The sequence below is a fragment of the Pinus tabuliformis genome, chromosome 1_2 (assembly GCF_031772625.1).
Source record: "Pinus tabuliformis cultivar Carrire ecotype Pingquan chromosome 1_2, CPIR1, whole genome shotgun sequence".
Classification (NCBI taxonomy): Eukaryota; Viridiplantae; Streptophyta; class Pinopsida; order Pinales; family Pinaceae; genus Pinus; species Pinus tabuliformis.
In genome coordinates, this window is record NC_142298.1 from 582,886,594 (window position 1) to 582,908,209 (window position 21,616).

At 39.1% G+C, this 21,616-nt stretch overlaps 1 protein-coding gene across 1 annotated transcript; it reads right to left on the reverse strand.

The window, feature by feature from the left end:
* Positions 1-423: 423 nt before the first annotated feature.
* Positions 424-19,258, reverse strand: LOC149206965 (uncharacterized). Its single transcript, XM_089397876.1, has 3 exons — positions 18,636-19,258; positions 1,934-1,989; positions 424-489 (listed from the first exon to the last, which is right to left on the reverse strand). The coding sequence occupies exons 1-3, from the start codon at positions 19,210-19,212 to the stop codon at positions 424-426; spliced, it is 699 nt and encodes a 232-aa protein (XP_089254002.1). The 5' UTR covers positions 19,213-19,258.
* Between the last annotated feature and the right edge of the window lie 2,358 nt (positions 19,259-21,616).

Here is a 21,616-nt window from a genome sequence, read left to right on the forward strand (position 1 = left end):
GTTCCCAGTCGTCAGGCCCCTAGACGAGAGTTCAAAATTGACCTCGAGTGCCCAGTCCCTGCCGCCGGTCCTTCAGCGCTTGCTGGTCCAAGCAAGCCAGCTCAGGGAGGAACCTCTGGCGCGGTCATCCCTCTCTCAGACTCCGAAGATTCTCTCCGTTTCGGGTGCCGAATAGAAGAGGTGCCTCACACCACCGATGAAGAATGAGCTCGCTCCCGGTAACCTCAGCTGCATTTCTTGGGTTTTCTGTTTATGCTTCCGCCAACTGGTATCGGCATCTTTGTCTATGTGTCGGCTATAATTGTTCATGTCTGTCTTTGTCTGGGTCAGTCCATGGCCCTGGTGTCTGTTCAGAGTCTATGTGTCTTCAGCGGCAGTGTATCAAATTCCAATTTTTGATTTTGCTCAATTTTGGAACTGTAATCAGGGCAAGAAGAAGGCTGACAGGCAAATCTCCATAGCCTTGCCCACTGTACTCCATATGTATCTCTGTTTTGTATGATAATAGAATTAATCGTATTCAGAAAAAAAAAAAAAAAAAACAAAAAAAACAAAAAAACAAAAAACAAAAAACAAAAAACAAAACAAAACAAAACAAAACAAACAAACAAACATTTCTATAATGTCTTAATCTTTGATTTTTACATGTAAAATTATTTTTTATTTGCATGATAACTAAATCTGAATCACCCTTGATACTTAGCAATTTGACTTTCAAAGTTTTTTCCATTTCAATACCCAACAACAGGCTATTCTCATTCATTCACCTTAGGGACTACCCCCTCTTGACTTGTCTAGGAGAGAGTCTAAACGGAGTAAGGATTAAAGTGACAACCCTTACTCTGAGTGTTGTCGTGGTGCCTAGACACTTTGTGCAACAACAGGTACTATCTAATTCTTAAGTCAAACTTGGTCAACCCAGACCAAGGTTTCAGCACTAGTCAAATAACTAATCAACTTCTAGTCAAATCTAGTCAAATAGGCCAAAATTCAGCATTCTACAACAGCTAGTCAACTCAGTCAAACTGCGCAGAAGTAGCTTAGTCAATTGTCCAGAAAATCGGTCAACTCTGCCCAGAAAAAGTTCAGTCAACTGCTCTTTTCTACAATCAAGCAAATCTCAGAGAACTTCAATCAACGTTGGTCAATGAATGTCATATGTTGGTCAAACTCACTGGTCAAACTTCAAATCTCCTCTCTCCTTTGCACGTGTGGATCATAATAGAAGATATGTTGTGTTTAATGAAAAATATATCTAACAAAATTGAATGTAGTATTTTGTTGGTTTTAATTTTCTGCTGAAACTTACATTCAAAATATCCAAAAGGCAACCCCTAATTAACTCCACCTCACCTTTTGACCCTATTTAAGGAACTAGTATTCCTTGGATTGGTTAAGGTATTGAGTGGGAATCCTCCCATGGCTTGTTGGAAGGAAGCTGGGCCTAAAGAGTGGAGTGTCAAGCCGAGGTGATAGTGGGCTCATACCCTGTGTGTGCCAATCGTAGCAGGTTGCATAGACCTTTGCAACCCTACTAATTCAATCGGTAATTGGTCTAAAGTGAAAAAAGAGGTTGTTGAGGTGACAGTGACAACCCTTTTTAGCTATCTTTAGCCTCACACCCACTCTTTCGACATTGGGGCTCAGGTGCAAGAGAAATCAATAACATGAGAAATTTAATTCTTATAACTTTGAAAATCAGTTTGTCTTGAGTACATTCATTTTCTTCACATTGATTGTATATCATCTTGTTCTAAATACCATTAACAAATCTTAGGTAATAGTAATGTGACTAACTGTCCCTTGTCTATAAAAAAAAATTGAAGCTTTCATTGACTAATTTAAAGTAAGACTCCATATGGAATTAAAAAAAAATGTAATATTCATGAAGAGCTAAAACACTTTCATAATACAATGCATAGAGATACCATACATGCAATGACCAAATACAAATGGTCTTGTCATAAGAGGCACTCAACAGACGCTCCCCTGCAAAGGCGAATGTACAATACTTCAATTAGAGATATTTCCTATAAGTAGGAAAATAATTGTGGGTATGACTTCCTGTTTGCACAAATCTATATCATCATTGCATATAAGAGAAAGTGTGCTTCCTTATAAAAATTAATAGCATGCATGAAAGTATTGCATGTAAGAACATAAAATAGATATAAAAATAACATACATAAATTTTATGAGAGATCAAAAAGAAATAGATAATAAGGGATGTGTTGCATTTTGTTAGGGAGCATCTCAGCCTTCTAATCATTCTTGGTGACATGATAAGGAACTGAATTTGTAGAGATTCACACAAGTACACTCTCTATGCATGTAGAGATGAAAAAGCATTACAAAAATTACTGAAGGAAGCATGCAATGGAGAAAAAGGGTGTTTGCTCGAAAGCCTAGAAAGCATCATAATGTTGCAACATTTGAGGACTCAAACCAAGGGAATGCACAGTGTCACATTAGCTTAAAATGTTGCCTACAATAACTAGAGATGTTGTTGCATTATTTATATTTGACATGATGCCTCTCGAAGGATCATTAATAACAACTCAATGAGCATTGAGAACACTTGACCATCACTGAACCATTTGTTATATTCTAGTGACTCACATATTATAGTAACCTCATCTTGGATATCTAGTGGTTAGTTATCATCAATATGACTGCCAAAGGCACAAAAACCATGGGGGCGTGTTAACACTAGATATTGGAAGGGCTCCAAGCTAATGAGAGAATGCACATTGTCACCTCGCGCAAGCTCTCTACACTTTCAGGTTAGTGCTTGCTAACCACAGTGGAGGATCCCTATGTAATCTAAAAGCAAACAGCGAGGTTTAGTGACCCAAGAAGATGCCAAACTGTATTTAATGCTTGCTGGAGATTGAAATATCAGACCTGTAAAACACTAAAAGCTACAAACAAAATGTCACATTTACACCTTAGGGATAGATTTTTGCCTTGGGGAACATGTAAAACTTTTGTTTAGGCACAAAAATCTGGCATAAAAAATGCAGATCTGCATGGAAAAAAATGAAAAACAGTAAACTGCATGTTTTAAGGATGTAATTCATAAATTATGATTGCAATGCCTTGAATTTTAAGGGTAATTGAGCTAGCAAAACAATTAAGAGGGACTGATTTCCAGTATTAACCGACCAATGGATTAAAGGGAAGTAAAAGACATAGCTTACCAGTGAGATATAGCAACCAATTAGATGTCACCCTTTATTTCCAAAGTTGCAAGTACAAATTTTGGAGAATATTGGCTCCAACTACAAGACCTTGAGGGGGCATCAAGGCTCTTCTAGAGCACCATCTCACACCTAGTTCAGGGATGCATTCACATGAACTAAGTGGGATTAACCTCTACCTCTCACTAAAAAACTAAGCCACATTCACTCTAATCAGAAAATGGAGATGTGAAGACGTGAACTCAAGAGCAAACAATCACCTACAGTAAGATCCAACCCATCACCTCACTATCCCTTTTGTATTTACTATTTATAGAGTAGGCAAGAGGTTTGCAATGATAACAGAGCCTTCTAAATGAAATAAAACCACTAAAAGTCAAAGAAAGACTCCTCAAAAAGAAGGTGTGGGCTCTAGAAGAATAAAGTGCCACCTTAGTCCACTTTTGTTGAAGTCAAACCTTTTCTATCCCATGCACTTTTTTTCTTTGCTAAAGATGGAGCATGTAAAATAGGAAAGGACTAAAAGTAACCCTCCCTCTAAAAGCATTCAATTTTCCTGGTAATAAAGAGCTTTAATCCTTTTAAAAAAAGCACGTGTTTTTCCTTTTGGGGGGGAGTAGCATATATGAAACAAAAAGTGCATGAAAACATGCTTTGTGAGTGCATGCACTTTAATCCTCTACGAGAACCTCCTCCAACCATGTGCCTAACCTCTACACTATAAAATCATGTGTGTGTAGTTCCCATGACTCTCTCCAAACAAAATAGAAAGTATAAGGCACCTCATCAACTAGTGGAGCCTATATAGAACCTCCTAGGATGCTCCAAATCCTACAACTTTGGCCACAAACCAAACTTCTTGGGATGGAATGAAATTTGACCCAAGTGCTATATGCCATACTGGGTCTTCAAAAATAATGTCAAATCCCAAAAGGGAAAACTACTAAAAATAGCCCAAAATTTGGCAATCTTCAATTGCCACCAAATTTCACCTCCTTAATTTACTCAATACCTGGTATCTGAAAATATGATAATATCTAAAAACAAAAACTTACATTTGATCACTTTGATTCACTTTCACCAAAGCCTAAAACATGTCAAAACTTTGCCAAAATGAATCTCCATGCCCATCTCTCAAATGGGTATCCAAATCTATTTTCCTATTTCAAGCAAGTTGAAGTTTCTAAAAGTGCCCAATTGCAGAACTCCATACCAAGTGACCAAAATTGTCATCTATTGCTGAAAAAGTTCAAGTTTCTAAAAATAAAGAAATCAAGAATCTAAAAGTTCTCAGGTTTGACTAGATTTGATCACGTTGATTCGCTTTCACCAAAGCCTAAAACATGTCAAAACTTTTCCAAAACAAATTTCCATGCCCATCTCTCAAATGGGTATCCAAATCTATTTTCCTATTTCAAGCAAGTTGAAGTTTCTAAAAGTGCCCATTTGCAGAACTCCATACCAAGTGACCAAAATTGTCATCTATTGCTGAAAAAGTTCAAGTTTCTAAAAATAAAGAAATCAAGAATCTAAAAGTTCTCATCTAATTTCCCTCCATCCCCCATGCATCCTTCAAAACCCACATGTCAATTTGATGCATGCAGAAAACTGCTAAAAATAGAACCCTAAAAGTCTAAACTGAAAGCCTATTAAAATAGCACTGGTTGCATTATTGCCCTAGCATTATGCTCTATAAACACTCTGCAAAACTTATACTTCACAACTTTGGAAATTTAGGGCTAGAACAAAGCTCTGTAACAAGGTACCCAAATGACTAAGGCACTCATGAACCATTGATGCCGAATGAAAAAACATATAAGCTGATTCCATCCTATGTAATGTCCGCAAATATATGCTAGAAGGTAACACTCAAATTAATTTAGATGTATCTAGGATGGAGTTACCCATTTTGGTGGGTAACATATAGCTCCAACTCGGGGACATGTGCTCACTGTAGAGCACATGATCCATGTGATCAAACAGGGAGTTCATGAGAACCCCAACAATCCCTGGGCTCACAGACTTGGTACCTACACACTCAAATCAACTTGTTTGGAAGCATGTGCACAGGGTGTTGATCGTCACCCTTGTTTTCATATAATAAAATATGTACAAAGAAGAAAAAGCTAACTAAATGCAATCTAATCTAAGATGCAACACAACAACATGGTAAATGCAACTAGTTACTCTAACCTATGCAAGCATACAATACATCAACTAAGTATAGTCATATAACCAATGTCGCTAACACGTCATTAGATCAATATCATACCTCTTACCCTATGATTAATCATGAGAGAGAACAATGGAACATTACAATCATCACAATACTCAAATCCTACGTCCAAGTCATAAGGATGGGAGGTGGGAAATCAAAAGGACCACGGATCAATCTCACTACCATAAGAGACAGAGGATAAAAAGGAAGAAGCCAAATTTTGCCTATATTTGTGAATCCTTTCTTGCAACTTGAATATGGAGTAATCAATAATCAATTTCAGAAATTCTTGCCCAATAGCTATCTCAGGCACACAACCCTCATTGATGTCATCAAGGACATGTTGAGAGTGGCATGAGGATAGAGATGGCCGAAGAACAAGATCTCAACAACCCATCTACGTATCGGAATAATCAAATTCAAAAGGGTCAACCAAAGTTGGCTCATTTTGATTCGAATTTGGATGTGATTGAGGAATGACGTAAGGAAGAATAGAGGATGGCTCAAACAAATCAATGATCATATCTCGTTGATCATCATATGGAGTGCAAGGCAAAATAAATTCATCTTTGGCATCATCATCAATGTCATAATTTGGATCCTTATCAAAATGATAGCAACCCATATCACACTTCCCCTTTCCACATGCAGAAACTCATCAATGTTAATTTCTAGGGAACTAATGGGATCACCCCTTTCAAGGTCTTCAAAAATTGTATCATCAAACTCAATATCCATCAAAAGGGTGGAGCTCGCATCAAATTCACTTGTCAAAGCATCATTTTTAGAAGGATTCTCTTTATTAACACCATGCTCCTCTCTCGGATCATCCTCAAGATCACTTTCAATATATTCATCTTGACAATCCAAAACGGATTCTTCCTCTTGCTCATGGCATTCTTCTTCATCCCAACCCTGATTTTCTTTATCAACATAATGATTAGGACTTTCTTCTATGTGATAATCAGGGGTGGTTTTCTCTTTTGGATGACAATGATCTTCTTCCTCAGCTTCTACATCTTCAGAGGCATGAAGAAGGCATTCCCTTTGGATGGTTATGGCTAGATCTTGAAGGGCGTCTTCACCACTTTGAAACATTGGGCCTCCAAATCTTAAGAAACTTTTCAATCAATAACTTAATAAAGGGAATGCTCCTAGGTCCACAAGAATATTTAACCCATTCATGTTGATCAATCCCAAGAGAGTTAATGAATAACCTCATGAGAGCATCCTCATGAACCATTTTGACCATTGAAGCATATTTCATGAATTTTGCTATGGGATCAATTGTTGAAGAAGGCTTAACATCAAATTTTGGTACATTTATCATAGAATTTGTATCACAACAATTTGGATATCTAGGAATATCCTTGACATCCAAAGCAAGGTAATCTTAGGCAAATCCCAAGGAGCCATTGCCTTGAGTCTTGCATAACAACCAAATAGGGAATCGCCAAGGTGAAGTCAAAATTCCTTAAGATATGTTTGATTCACCCTACAAGCATTGAAACTTTGAAGCTCGTTGAAGAACTAGGGCTTCATTCATCCAATGGAGTCGCCAAATGAGCAGATTTATCTTTATCTGTGGGATAAGATCAATCAAGAAAATGAAGCTTACACTTTAGATTATGAGGAGGTTAACACAACTCCTCCCCAGCAATGGCGCCAGAATTGTTACCTCAACATCTAACAGGTATTGTGAGATGTCTTACGAGACGAAAGCAAGACTAAGACACAACAATGAGGTGGATGCCACAATCACCTCAGCACTCTACCTCTTTCTCTTTAGTGGAACTTCACCACAAGGGAGGCTTCCTAGTATAGGTCACCTAAATGGTATTCTAGGTTAACAAGATCAAGGTGACACTTTGATAGGCTTAATCAAGGTACTCAAACTAGGAATAAGGCTCAAATCTTTGTGATAAGGAATAGTGTACCTATGAATGTTGAAAAGTGTAGTGAAGAAGGTCCTTCTTGACTTGGGCCTTAGTCAAGTAAGACCACAAACAGTCTTTCTTTTAGCATGCACGAGTTCCTAGGAAATAGGACGAGTCATGGAGCAGTTAACTCATGCGCCGGAGTTGGAGGCTCAGTTTTGTTTGTCTCCAAGTGCAAGTTTATTCTTAGAAAGGGCGAGCTAGTGAGCTTGAGTTTCTAATTGAGGACAGGAAGAGTTAGAAGAGTCAGTTTGACTCAATTAACAAATCAGTCACAAGTATGATTCCTAAATTTAGACTTTCCAGTTATAGCTGAGACAAAAAGCATAAAAGGAGGATGAAGGCACCTTTAAAATTCACTCTTGTATGTAGAGGTTGTGTGTCTGAGAGCATCTTGCTAGCAGAGTGTGTAAGGAGCAGCCAATACGTAGTTTTGTGAGAAGACAATTTCCTTATGTTGTGCACTAAGATTTAGGGAGAAACTCCTAAATAATAGGGGCTTAGGTTTGCGCTAGGAAATAGGGATCTCCAACGCAAAGAAATAGGAGCCAGATTGCACAAGGAAAGAGGAGTCTGATCAGAGGTTCTTACAAGGAGTTTCAGCTAAGTACTAGCAGATGCTAGAGAGAACACTTGTGTTTTTCTATTGAAACAGTTTGTAAAGAAATTTGATTGCTCAGAAAATTTTCTCAATCAAATCTACAGCAAGTAGAGGGTTTTCCCAGTGGGTTCCCTAGGAAATTGTTGTACCTCTTGTGCAAATTGTGTCTTTATCTTTGTGTTTAATCCTGCTACTTCTATTGTTGAGAATGAATCAAATGCACATTGGGAGTGTGCCCTAGAACAATGAGTCAGTGATTGTTCACTAAGAGGACAAGTGGCACAAGATTTTAGAGCTAGACATTGGATGCAGATTTGACCTTGTAGTGGATTCTGGACTTCCTAGGAAGGAGGTGAAACCTGGTGTTACTTTGAGGGTGGAGGTGTGAGCCTCTGGATTCATGTGTTGCAGATGCAAGCATTGTATCCTTTTATTTGTTGGCTTAGAAAATGTGCATATTTGTATATGTGTGTATTATTGTAAACATTGTATCGAGCTAGATTTATAAGGCTCCATAGACAGTATGATTATTTGTTAGGTGAAGAAAATGTGTATGTGTGTTTATGTGATTATTATTATAAATACCGTAATGAGCTATGTTATAAAGAATCAAGATCCAGTAAACGGTATGTTTGTCATGTTCCAGCAGTGGTCCGCCATGGGTAGTATGTTCGGTTGCAGCGGTCTTGCTAGCTATAAGTATCATTGAACACCAACGATGGTGTTCCCCCAAGGGGGAGGGTTTTGTAATAGCCCTAGTTACAAATCCATGTAAAAATATATAAGACCATGGTCATGGGAAATGTATTCCAAGCTGAATGGTGGGAAAAACATCATAGTGGGTGTTCATTCGGTTTATTATCGTTAAGGAAATTGGAAAAGGTAATGGAAAAGGCTTTGGAAAGGCAAGAGGCATTAATTGGCATTTTATTTATGAAAATAAAAGAAATTAGGAGAAAAGGAAGGTGAAAGGTCACAGGTTGCATGTGATAAGGAAATTGAAGGAAAATAATGGAAAGTTGAAGAAAATGGAGGCATCATTGATAAAAAGGCTTTTGAGGATCAGTTGGCAAGATTTGGCTCAAGATTTTGCTCAGGTTTTGGTCAGTGTAACCTTTTGTCAGTTCAGTTTTGGATCTCTCTCATTATTCTCTCTCTCTCTCACTCTTGGACACTTAGAGTTTCCTTGGAGAATTCTAGCTTTGGAGCAAGGAAGGGAAAAACAAGAAAAGGAAGGACAAGGAAAATAAAGGAAAGCAAAGAGAAAGCATGGAAGAGCAAGATCAAACAACTTCAGCAGGAATACTTAGAGGTAACATATTGCATGTGTTGTTTCCTAGCTGGTTTTGACATGCATGGTGTTGCATGTTGGTATTTGGTTCTCTGGTTGTGGGTGGCATGGTCTTGTTGGGTTATGACAGTGGTTTTTAGCCTTGCCTTGCCTTTTTCCAGATAGCCATGGTGTGATGGGATTATTTCACAGTTTTGAGCTTTGGAATTTTCAAATGGTTTCAGAATGTGGGGCGGAGGTGGTCTCAGGGAAATTCCCAAAGGCCTAGGAATCCCTTGACCGGTTTTGGCGTGATACATGGTAAAGCCTAAGGGTGGAGTCTCGGTTTTGGGCCTAGTGATAGTGATGGATTCCAGAGGCATTCCAAGTTCAGTTTGGTTTTGTGATCTCATTGGCAGTTTTAGTGAGATCACAGTTTGGTAAGGGTGGAGGTGGTTTAACCTTTGGATTCCCTTGGTGGTTTAACCGTAATGATTTGTGTTATAAAGCTCCAGTAAACAGTTTTTAGCCTTGCCTTGCCTTTTTCCAGATAGCCATGGTGTGATGGGATTGTTTCATGGTTTTGAGCTTTGGAATTTTCAAATGGTTTCAGAATGTGGGGCGGAGGTGGTCTCGGAAAATTCCCAAAGGCCTAGGAATCCCTTGAGCGGTTTTGGCGAGATACATGGTAAAGCCTAAGGGTGGAGTCTCAGTTTTGGGCCTAGTGATAGTGATGGATTCCAGAGGCATTCCAAGCTCAGTTTGGTTTTGTGATCTCGGTGGCGGTTTTGGTGAGATCACAATTTGGTAAGGGTGGAGGTGGTTTAACCGTAATGAGTAGGCTAGATCAATGAATGCATTGACCAGAAAATGGATGATAAGCATATGACATTGGTTAAATGTGGATCATGGTAGGGCTCCTGGCTATCACGCTGCAATGTAGGAGAAAAAATTTCTCCTAAGGTTACCCATGTATATAGATGGGTGGAAGGATTGGTGCACTTTGACTTGATTGCTTGGCTTTCTTCCTTCCAATCATCCAATCATCATTGTGACTGTTGGGCTCATCCCATGGGAGGATGTGTCCAAAATGAATGTTTCCATGTCAAGTCCATTTTGGAGGAATTGGGGATGGAGCTTTGGTCAACCCCTTAGTGGTATGACACATGGAAGCTCTACTCCCTTTTGCATCAGCACCATGAGCTATCCCCTACTCTCAATGTTCACTCGTTGGCTTTAGATTTAAAGGATAGGTGGATTCATTATTTGCATAGTGTGTGGTCTGTGTAGTTATCTTACAAGTTGCATGGGTTATTGTTTACTAAGGGCTTACCTCCAAGGCCTAGTTGACAAACACTGGTCCCTCTAACAGCCTCTAAACTATCTGCAAAAGTTTTGAAAAGGTGAAACACATGTTTAGGGATTGCCAATTTGCTAGAAATCACTAGAATGATGTTCAGACTCAGTATTGTGTCACTCTTTAGCAAAAGGTGCATTGGCATGCAACCCTTCTTGATCATTCTAGCTATTTGGTCTACGCTTCCTTTTTGGTATCCAACATTGTCTTTGTATCTCTACTCTATTTTCTCTCTAACAGATATGTTGTAAGTCTGTATTTGATGATGACATGAGTCTTTGTCTTTCTTTTTTTGCAATATATGGAGGGACAACATATGTATATCTTTGTTAACCAAAAAAAAATTTTCTCATTAAGGATGCTAAGTCTCTATACACAACCGCATAATCTTATTTAATTTTAGTTTTAGCAGCACTAAGGAAGAAGATATGAGCTCCATTGTACATACCTTTTGTTCTTTTGTTCTTTTGTTTTGCTGATGTGAATATTTTTCTGTAAATATATGATGTATTTTTGGAAAAAGAACTCCTCATGAACCAAAAGGTTCAAACTTGTTAGTAGATGGGGTGGACGGGGAGCTAACTTGTCACAAAGGACAAAGGAACCAAGAGGACAATCTCTTATATCTTCAAGGCACAAGTTTGGGCAAGTGTGGGAAAGCCTCGAAATGGACAAATCAGCTTGAAAAACACTTGTAGCAGCAACAATCAGCATTTGACAGCTGCATATTGACGTACAGGCAAGCCACTAAGAAAACCAAAGTACTGACCAAGTATAGTGGCTGCATATTGACGTACAGGCAAGCCACTAAGAAAACCAAAGTACTGACCAAGTATAGTGGCAGCTATTGTAGAACGTTCTATGTCTAGGAAGGAAGCTTGCAACAAGTCGGAAACCTATGTTTTTAAAAGAAGCCAAACTCATTAAGAGGCAAAGTTAATGATGAGGAAGACTTAAAGAAGACAAACTTCAAAAGATGCAGATTTTGGCGAAGCGCAAGCTTGAGAGAGGTAGAGTTACACTCCTTCCTTGAGGCTACTTCTTGGTGTCCTTCTACAACCAAAAATATAGGCACAACTTCCAAACAAGGTCAATGGATGATAGAAGAGCCAATCCATCTTACAAAAATATCATTTGTGGACCTTGGCTTGTGAGTCTTGACCCCTTGGAAGCATCACCCTCCATAATTCCAGTGTGGGTAAAGCTCCCTAGATTACCCCTAGAGTTTTGAAATGAATTAGTTCTCTTAATTGGGAAACTCTCTAGGCTCATTTTTTATGCTTTTGCAAACAATAATAGACAAAACCAACCTCTCTACCCAAGATCATGTGTGGATTTAGATAAGTAAACTACCACCAGTTTCAATGTACTTGAGCAACCAATTGAGTATAAATTACTGTAATCTTTTGGGGGTTACTTCAAAAGTGTTTTCACCTAGCTAGGAGAGCACTAGGTCTCCTTATCCCTTAGTGAAGCTTGATGAACATATGGGTGCCTTGGTTTGAGTGGATGCATGACCATGGATAGAGTGCTAGCATAATGCACTTACCTAGAAGGTTGTTATCGTAATTGGCACAATGACTAACCCACTGGAGGCACACAATGGGAGAGTCAATTGCTTGATTAGGAGAGGTACCTACCTAGGAGGAGTGCTAGGCACTTGGAGGAGGGAACCTAACCCTATGAGCAAGGGACCGTATGACATACACCTTGGAGGTTAGACACTTAACTTGAGGACCCTTGGGTTGAGAAGCATACTTCGTGGAGGTTGATTGTGGACCTAAACACATATGTTGAGGAAAAGCATTTAAGCATGGTAACTACCTTGGCACACATGTTGAGGAGCATTGCGCACATGATGACATGTGGTACACAACTAGCAAAGGAGCACCTTGCATGCTGATACTTAGATAGTGAACCACCATGGAAGATGGAGCATTGAGCTAAAAGCTTTTTAGATAGCACACCATCTTGGAGGAGGGTCATTGAGCCTATTACCGCTCAAACTAGTAGGGGACCTAAGGGGGATCCCTAAAGGGCAAATGCTAGGCCAAGGGCAACAAGTGGAGACTTAGCCCACTGTTACCCCAGCTAAGGCTCTCTTCTATTTACGGACTTTCACCAATGGGAGGAGACCCATTATGTATGGAGTCGCCAATGAAGCATAAGTCAATGGATATGAGTGACCCAAATAAACCTTTTCCCAGAAGAGTTTGAAGGATGGAGCTTGCTTGCTTTCTAAACAAGGAACTGTGTATTCTAGGGAAGGGAAGAGAGGATTTGAGGGTTAGGTTTATGGGATAAGACTTGTGAAGGGTTTCCCCAATCCCTAAAATCCTTGTTAGAATTGATATACCGGATGGTTCTTGAAGAATGATATTTTAAAGGAGCGGGACCACACGAGGCCAAGCGGACCCGATCTAAGGTATGAAGAAAGTATGTAGCAACCAATGATATTCTTACCCTAGACAAGGTGGGGGAAAGGATCAAAGAAAGAATTTCACTTGAAGATGTTGGTATGAGGTACTAGCCTTGGGGATGGCAGGGCAAGCTTTAATCCTGGAGCTAGGGCTTCGCTTTTCTCCCAACTCCACTATTGGAATGGCTTCAAAATTAGAGGAGAGCTAGAGGAAAGGCCAACGCAGGAGACCCTAGGAGATCGAAAAAAATTTATGGCTAGCTTGTCGGGAAATTGATGCCCTAGGTACCTGAACCCGGCTAGACCTGGAAGGGGGTGAAAGAATATGATTTTTAATGACCACCCTTGGTAGATCAGTGCCTTAATCTTTGGGAGAATGGAGTCTATGATAAATATGAGTAGGATTTCTTGGTTTCCAGTCAAGGAGACCTCAAGATCACTTCACTTGCCTTCTAGGTCAAGAAGAAGCAACCTTGCAGCTTTTATACTTCGATGTGCAAAAGGAATAGCTTATCAAGGTCAAATTCTTTGAAGGAATTACCCCTAGGAGATTCTGCTCATATTACATGGCCCATACATTGAGAGATGCTATAATAGAGACAAATTCCACAATTTTAAGCAGTAAATGCATGTAGCAATTAGCCCTAGAACAGTGAAAATCCCAATCCAACGTATATGACAAAAGTAAACAAGAATAACATTAAAAAGCATGTAATTACATGTAATAGAGTATATCCAACCATTCACAATTGACAATAGAGAAGCTCCAAGAGAAGATAGACCAATATCCACACATCAAAACTCATCCATAAAGCTCCAATTCATCCTCTAGAAAAAGTGCGAAAATCTCAAGAGAGATAAGAGATCCAAATCAAAGTGATGATGAGCAAATGAGCTCATCTCACTTGTATTTATACACAACTTAAGAGTTCGAATTACCCTCCTTGGCCTACATAAGCCCCAAAAATAAAATAATGTTCTAATAATACAACTTTTGGTGACAAGCCCACCAAACTAGCTCATAAATGAAAAAGTAAGCCTCTCAAGAGGTCAAATAATAATCTATGCATGTCGTAGGGCCCTGTAAGAGTCCTAATGAGGTCCAAGGGTGCCACAATGAAGAATAGGACCCTCAAAAGAAATGGACAGAGGGTTGGCCCCTTGTAATAACCTGTGGTGCTCCAAATGACATGTGGGGGCACACAAGTGTCCTCATGGGTCTCCAAATAAATCGAAAATGCCTGTAGATCACCGGCAAGGGCTAGGATGATGGTGTGGATGATGCCACATCATCGTGCAAGCCCTGGATCATCTGCCAAGTGTATGGTGTAGATCTGGGGCCAGTTGGGCATGATGGATCAGGTGCATCCTCCTTGTCCAATAAGTGAACCACAAGCAATCTCTGAATGGTTGTGGGGATCCATGGAGTGCAATCTGCTGCTATGGAGGCCCATGGCTCTCAATGCTCACCCTACATGTGCCAATGTAGCCCTCTGGAGGATTAGGACCCCGTATAGGGAGACCAAACCCAAGATGGAAACCATCTGCAATCTTGCATAAGATCCAATGCGTCCCCTAGCCTTCTAATACAACAAGTCATTAGAGAAATCGAGTAAATGAGTTTACTTAATCATGGACCACAAGTGGGGACTTCATAATGGCCTGCCCTTCCATAATGGGCTTTGGGATGTGCCAATGTCTCCTAAACTCCAAATGGGGTTAACCAATAATCCTATTAGGTGGTTTCTACTTCTAAAGGGGATAATATAGTCAAGGTACATCCTTCAAAAGGTGGTGCCATGTGACAGAAAGGTGAATGAAGTAGGGGATGAAAAGGGGCAGCCCTAGGTCACATGATGGCGTACAAGGATAGCTAATAAGAGGGAAGTCCACACTTGGGTTTATAACGTATAGGAAGGAGCAATCGTGGCACATGAGGTGCCCCAGCCTTGATTTTTCCACCCTTCTTTATATGTCTTTTTCCTTTTTATGATTTTCTTTTATTAACTGCTCAGGGCTCAAGGGGTTAGAGCATGATGTATAAGATATAGCAGTGAATTCCCCCTTTTAAGGTGGGGCGGTTCATCGCCCACCAGGGGTTGGGTCAATCATTGGTTCCTATATGATGAAGAAGGCTCATAGAACTTGTAGAAAGCAGGCTGATGGCCATGATGATGGGGTAGAGCTCATGTATTGGCTTTTGCCCACGTGCTAAATGTATTTTTCATAGCCATCTTTTGCACTTTGTGGCACATTTTCCTGTTGAATGTGGCCATGTATGTTTTTATCTTTCTTTTCAGCTGCATCAACCTCCAGGCTTCATTCTAGGCCATGACCCAAGGTGTGGGCAAGGAGAAGGGGCAAGCTAACCCTATGTGGACCCAAGTGGGGGAAATGATGAATGGGGTAATAATGAATGGAAAGAGGGTACTATAAGCAGATAAGGGAGTGGGACCACGCAAACAAAATCGGGGTTTCCCGTGAAATACCATCCTTGGAACCAAATGGTCAGTAAAAGAGATCCCATAGGACTAGGATCCAAGGTTAATTCCTAAAAGGGGTCTAGGGATACAAAAGCACAGACCTAGCCCATTCTTCGCCGAATCCTCCCATTAATCCATGCCCAAAAGTGTCCATGATAAGCAAACTACAATACTCAATTTGCAAATGACAAGGCATACCTTTAAATTCGGGAGGCCCACCTTCAAACATACGATCATGGCAGATGGGTGAGGGACCATATGGTTGGCTCAGGTGGCGAGGAAAATGGCACAATAAGATAGCTGGTGGCTGCAAGGCGCTGCTGGCTGTCGGCTGAGGACCAACTTGGAGAAAAAATTCTCCTAGGGATATTACCCACAAAATGGTGGGTAACAGAGCCCAAGGAGGATCATGCTTGGAGGGTGCACCGCCTTTGGGTTTGATAAAACCATAGTGTGACACTTGTCATCCTTGTATTGTAAAGTGGGGTTGCCTTGTTGACTTAAACCTAAAGTTATTGTGTGGTTGTGTGGAACTAATCCATAGAATAAAGGAAGGAGAGATTTTTTCTTATTACTCACCATTGACGTACTCTTTATTCTATCTTAAATATTTGTCTTGGAGAAGTCTTGTAGAGAGAAAGACCAATAGTTTGTGATATAAACTCTAGAAGAGACACGAAGAGGGATAATAGAGCTTGTGAAAATTCAAGCCCTAAGTGAATAATATCCTTATGATCTCAATCAAACAAGTAGATTGCTGAATTTAATTAATGCTGAAATTAAATTTCAGACCATAGCATCAATCACACAATAGCTAGAAATTAAATAGCAAAAGCATAAAATTTAATTCGACACATACACAAGAAATTACTCCTTCAAATCAGCTTTTCATTCTTTCAAAAAACTTACAAGTAAGCCTCTACACACTGCCCAAAAAACAGCACCACACATTTACCAAAATCACTATGAGTATGAACTGGAGCTTCTATATGCTGCTTAAGAGGTACACCTGCTGAAAAAAACCGAAAACAACAATATTTAACAACATTGCTATACGAACTATACAACTACCAAACAACCATGTTGTCCAGACTCCAACTCCATATGGATATACAAATTTGTATGGTTCTATTCGTACAATAGCACTAATTTCAGTACAAATCTAGATAATTGTTTCGTAAAACTACACGGAATTATGCACTTGTTTTGGGTGATATTGCAGCCTCGTTCTTGTGTTAGGCATGGAAGCTATGGTGAGATCATAAAGTGCTAGAGGGGTAGCCATGCTCGATGATTGAAGGTGTCTTGAAATTGGTGTGATACCTTACTTGGAAGAAGACCTATCTATTTATTGTACTCTTGATGTTCCATGGAGGTCTTGGTGCTTGTATTGATGCATAGTCGAAGACATAGGATTTGAAGACTCAAACCCTAGGATGGACATAAAGACTTGGAGACTAGTGGTAGAGTTGTCTTCTAAGCTGTGATGCAAGTAAGCTAGGGTTTGTAACCCTAATAAAGACCAGAGCACTAATGTGGAGACCTTCAATGAGGTGTAATGCATTGCTTGGGGAGCTTCTGTGAGGCAAGCTTGGTGAAAGATCAATGGTGGACATGTTGGTGTTGATGTTAATTTGTTGTAGAACCTTTAGTGTGGCTAAATAGCCTGGTGGGATGCCTTGATAGGCCTTTGTATTGTTGGTTAGGGTTTGCTATTGATGGTGAATGCCCTGGCTAGGGTTTGGAGAAAATTGGAGAGTCCCAATTTGTGAGAAGCTTGAAGGACCATCTGTACCAACATGTGATAAACTTGAAGGACCATCTTGTACCAACTTGTGATAAGTCATTGATATTTTACTTGTAACTTCTTTTTTATGTATATATGAAGCGTATTTTGCTGTCCCAACTTTCTGTACTTGCAGATCTGATTTTCAGTGTATAATCTCATGGTGGATGAGTAATTTCTAGAGTTGTTTGGTATGCAGATTTATCATGAACAACTAGCTGATTTTGTTGAGTGATTTGACACACATATAGAAACTAAGTGAGCAGATTTATGACTGTAAAAAATCTGTTGTCATTAAGTAATTTTCATATCTGTTATATGTTGGGATTTCATGCCCTATGGGCTAGAAACATTGTCCCCTTAAAGTACAATTGTTCAGAGTTTATTTCTTTGGGCTGCCTTGTGTATTTGGTTGAAAAGAAGTAAAATACATACTACTGTAATTTATATTTCAGATTCAGCGCTAAAGCTGAAAGTTCACAGGAAATAGATCCAAGGAACCTCAAGTTTGAGGTGAAATCCCTGAATTTGCATTAAGCAGACACAAATGCCCCTTTCATTTGTAGTGTCTGCTCTCAAGCATTACATTTAGCAAAATCGTACTGGCAGAAGCAAAAACCAAAAGAGATGGTAACCTCTTCTTCAACAAAAGATCAACAGAATAAGCAAATGGATGCTCTTCTGGATTGTCAAGAAGTAAAAACTAAACCCTCAATAGTTTAAAACAAAAAGAAGCACTCAGAGATACTAGTAGTTTGAAAAGCTCAACATCCGAAGAGTCCCCTAAAGGCCCAATGCCTGAAAGGGGCTCAGCAGAAGGAAAAGAAAGCAAAGGCCCAGATTCAGCTATGGCACAACATAAAGTCTCAGAAATTGGAACAGAGCTTCTTGATATGTTGGAGACCTCTTGCCAACAATTAATAAACCAACTCCGCAGGCCCCTATGGAGGTTCACGATTCCTTCACAAAGAGGAGATGAAGAATAAAGAACTACTGGATGCTGACATCCCAAAAGAATTATGTTAACAATCAATTTCATTGCAAGAAAGATTGAGGCGTCTAAGAGTGTGTAAACTATCTATGAAAAAAATAAGGGCAACCACTGATGTAATCTCAGGATTTAAACCTAAAAGACGAATTGTTGATTCTTTGTGTCAAAATTCCTGAGAAAGACAAAAAGCAAAGTATTTTTTCTTTTGGAAAACAAATAAAGAATTTTCAAATCTGTCAAAAATGAAAAAAAACCTAATCATGTCAAACTAATTCAAGCTTCGTTACATGTCATTTAATCCAAATGAAAAATTAGATATTGATTTTCCTTTAACATTAAAATTCCTGAAGCACAATGTAATGGAGATGCTTACCACAAATCGCCAATGCAGTCACGCAATCAAGATGCCCTTCTAAAGTCGCAACTTTCAGTTCATGCATTTGTAATTCATTCCCAACTATTCCTTGAGCATCGACCACTGTGCTTTCGCTCGAGTCTAAATCTCTCAATTTATTTACAAATTCATTGTTTTGCCCTGACTTGCCATCGACAGCCTCTTGTTCTGCACAGGATTTAATCTCTGCAGTGGAGGATGACAAGGATTCCCCAAGAACCAAGCAACAAGAAACTTCATCAGGTGGATTGAAACAAGCCATATCCTTGCACGTCTCTTCTGCAGATACAACACCTTCGTTTAAGCATCTCCAGAGATCAATTGCATCTGGTCGGTTTCTGGGATCATATTCAAAGCATTTAGAAAGAAGATGCTTGAAATGCTCATATTGACTGTCCAAAGAAACTTCCACCGTAGAAAGCAATGTTTCAGGCAAAAGCTTCTCTTCAAACCAGACAGCAATTTTAATCCTTTCTATAAGAATTCTATCCAAAAACCAGAGAATGAAAGATTGCTGAAAGGAGATTCTCCAATTAAGAACGTAAGTAGGCGGCATCCAAGGGACCACATATGTGATTTGAAACTAATGGGTGTGGTGGTTTATAGGATAGAATCTAAAGTACATTATTTTTTCTTACTATCTGCTGAAATAAATCCTATCCCATTCTTGTATAAGAGGGAGAGCAATTCAGGACTCAAGAACTGCCAAAGCATCATCACAGAATCCTGAATATTTTCTGTCTTACTGCCTTCAGACCCAGTAAGAATATTCCTAAAGAAATGTTTCAGCTTCTTTGTAGTCAGTAGAGCCCTGTTCAAGCCAATGAGTGGATGCCCAAACTCATCAAAATCAAAGCATTCTGGCCCTAGATTCCCGCAGACCAAGCCCTGGGACTTCGCATATTTCCACGACTGTCTTAGAAAAAGATTTCATCGCTTCACTGAATTGTCACTGTCTTGACTTTGGCCCTAATTCACAAATACTAGAGTTTTGAATTTTAATTGATAATTTTCTTATGGTAGTTTGAGCTCTTGATGTATTCCATAACTTGAAAACATTATTTTCAGATTTCTTGTAAACCTAATGCAAACACCCTACAAAACTCTGATTCAACATAGAAACTTTCATCAACAATTGTAGTTCTTCCTTTTCCTTTAGACTCAAATTCTGAACAACTTTTAAAATGCTTTCAGCATATGGGTCTGACTTAGACTCATGGAGATATGGATATGGTGGGCTGGTGGTCACATCAGTAATGTCGAGAGGCATCAAACTCACCCGTTGTTTTGTATGAAAAAACCGAGAATTAAGCAGAATCCTCGCAGTAAGAAGCGAATCTTCCTCAGTTTCTAATTGAATTGAACCTTGTGGAATGACCCAATAAGCCCAGTCTGTACAAGGGGCGCTTAGGGCTAAATTATTAAAATTGGGAGGGGTGTATTCATTGAATATTGACTTGTGCTTGAGTTTCTGAACCTCTGTCTCGGGAGAGTGATGAGGTCCACCTGTTTGTTCAGAAGATGGAATGAGGCGCAAAATTTGGATGTTCTTGGGGAGACCGGAGGCGCCCTGCAGAGGCAATTTCACCCACTGATTGCATTCGGGGCATCTGATCAGACAGTTGCGAGAAGCGGAATCGCTCCAATGGCGAGGTAGCTCGTTTACGCAACTGTGGCATGGTGAATGGCCACATGATAGTATCCTTGGGCAATGTTCTTCCTCTGCGCTGTATGGTTGAAGACAGATTGTACACTCCAGCAAATCCAAATGCATCCTGACAGACATATGTTAGTTCGATCGTAAACACAAAGTCAACGATAAAATCGGTATAACCCTGTAATCAGAACAGGTCTGGTTGATTGGTAAGCTTGGATGGAGAGTGAAGGAGAAGGGAGAGGCGTGACCAGCAGCGGGCCGAAACACTTCTCTGCGCATGGTGAGAGAGGTGAAAGCTTTTCAAAACATGGAAAAACATGATAGCATAGTAAATTAGAGGACAGTAACATTTTGTTTAGAGCACGTTAATTTTTGAAACAATTAGAGGACAGTAACATTTTGTTTAGAGCACGTTAATTTTTGAAACAATTTAAGGTGTCTAAGGTTGAAATTTTTCACAAATTTTAGAATTGTTGCGTTGTAATTGTGATGTTACGAGGTTTGTTTTTGTTTTTTAATAGTGCGTTTTAAGTGAGATATCTTAATTATATTTATTTATTATCATTTTAATAAAATAATCATAAATAAATGAGTTATTTTTATGCAATTTTTAGAAGTTTTTCTGGGTTTTTCTGGTCTCATATCTCTAAAATCTGGCAGGAATTTATTGAAATCACAAGTTTGATGGATAACTTCTGCCCAATCCAAGGACCCTAGAGTTTTTCAGGGCGTTGAATCCATATATAGAGTCAAAAAAATTTAAATAACACAAATCAAGATTTCACCTCAAATTTTTCTACCGGATTCTGGGACCAGAAATTGCACTATAAACAACTCCATAAATAAATATAATTTATATATTATTGGTAATATTGTATATTATTTTTAAATAATATTATATTTTTGTAATTACATAAATTGAATTGTTGTTAAATGTTAACAAGTGTTATATGCTCCTTAGTTTAAATATAATTAAGTTGGAGTAAAAATATTGAATTCAAGTTAGTGAAAAGGTTTAGAATTGGATCAATTTAGGTTCTACTGATTGGTAAGTCTACTCTATGAAATTAAAGAACAAGACCTTGTCTACTTTGTGCCTCGGCAAACATAGCCTTAAAAAACTATAATCTCTTAACCTTAGCAAGAAGATTTTGTTTTGGTGAGTGAGAAATTTTTGCATACTTTAAATGGAAACATAGCAAGCTGATGTCAATTCGGGATCAAGGTTCCAACTTTCCATTATTACATTTATGATACCACCAATTCTCGGTGGACTATAAAAGCTTTTTGGGTTTTCCATATT

Coding starts and splice junctions, on each gene's coding strand:
- LOC149206965 (XM_089397876.1), bottom strand. CDS start 19,212: ATGCCGCCTACTTACGTTCTTAATTGGAGAATCTCCTTTCAGCAATCT. Junction 1,990..18,635: donor GACTGCATTGGCGATTTGTG/GTAAGCATCTCC, acceptor TCGCCTTTGCAG/GGGAGCGTCTGTTGAGTGCC. Junction 490..1,933: donor TTTGTATTTGGTCATTGCAT/GTATGGTATCTC, acceptor CATACAAAACAG/AGATACATATGGAGTACAGT.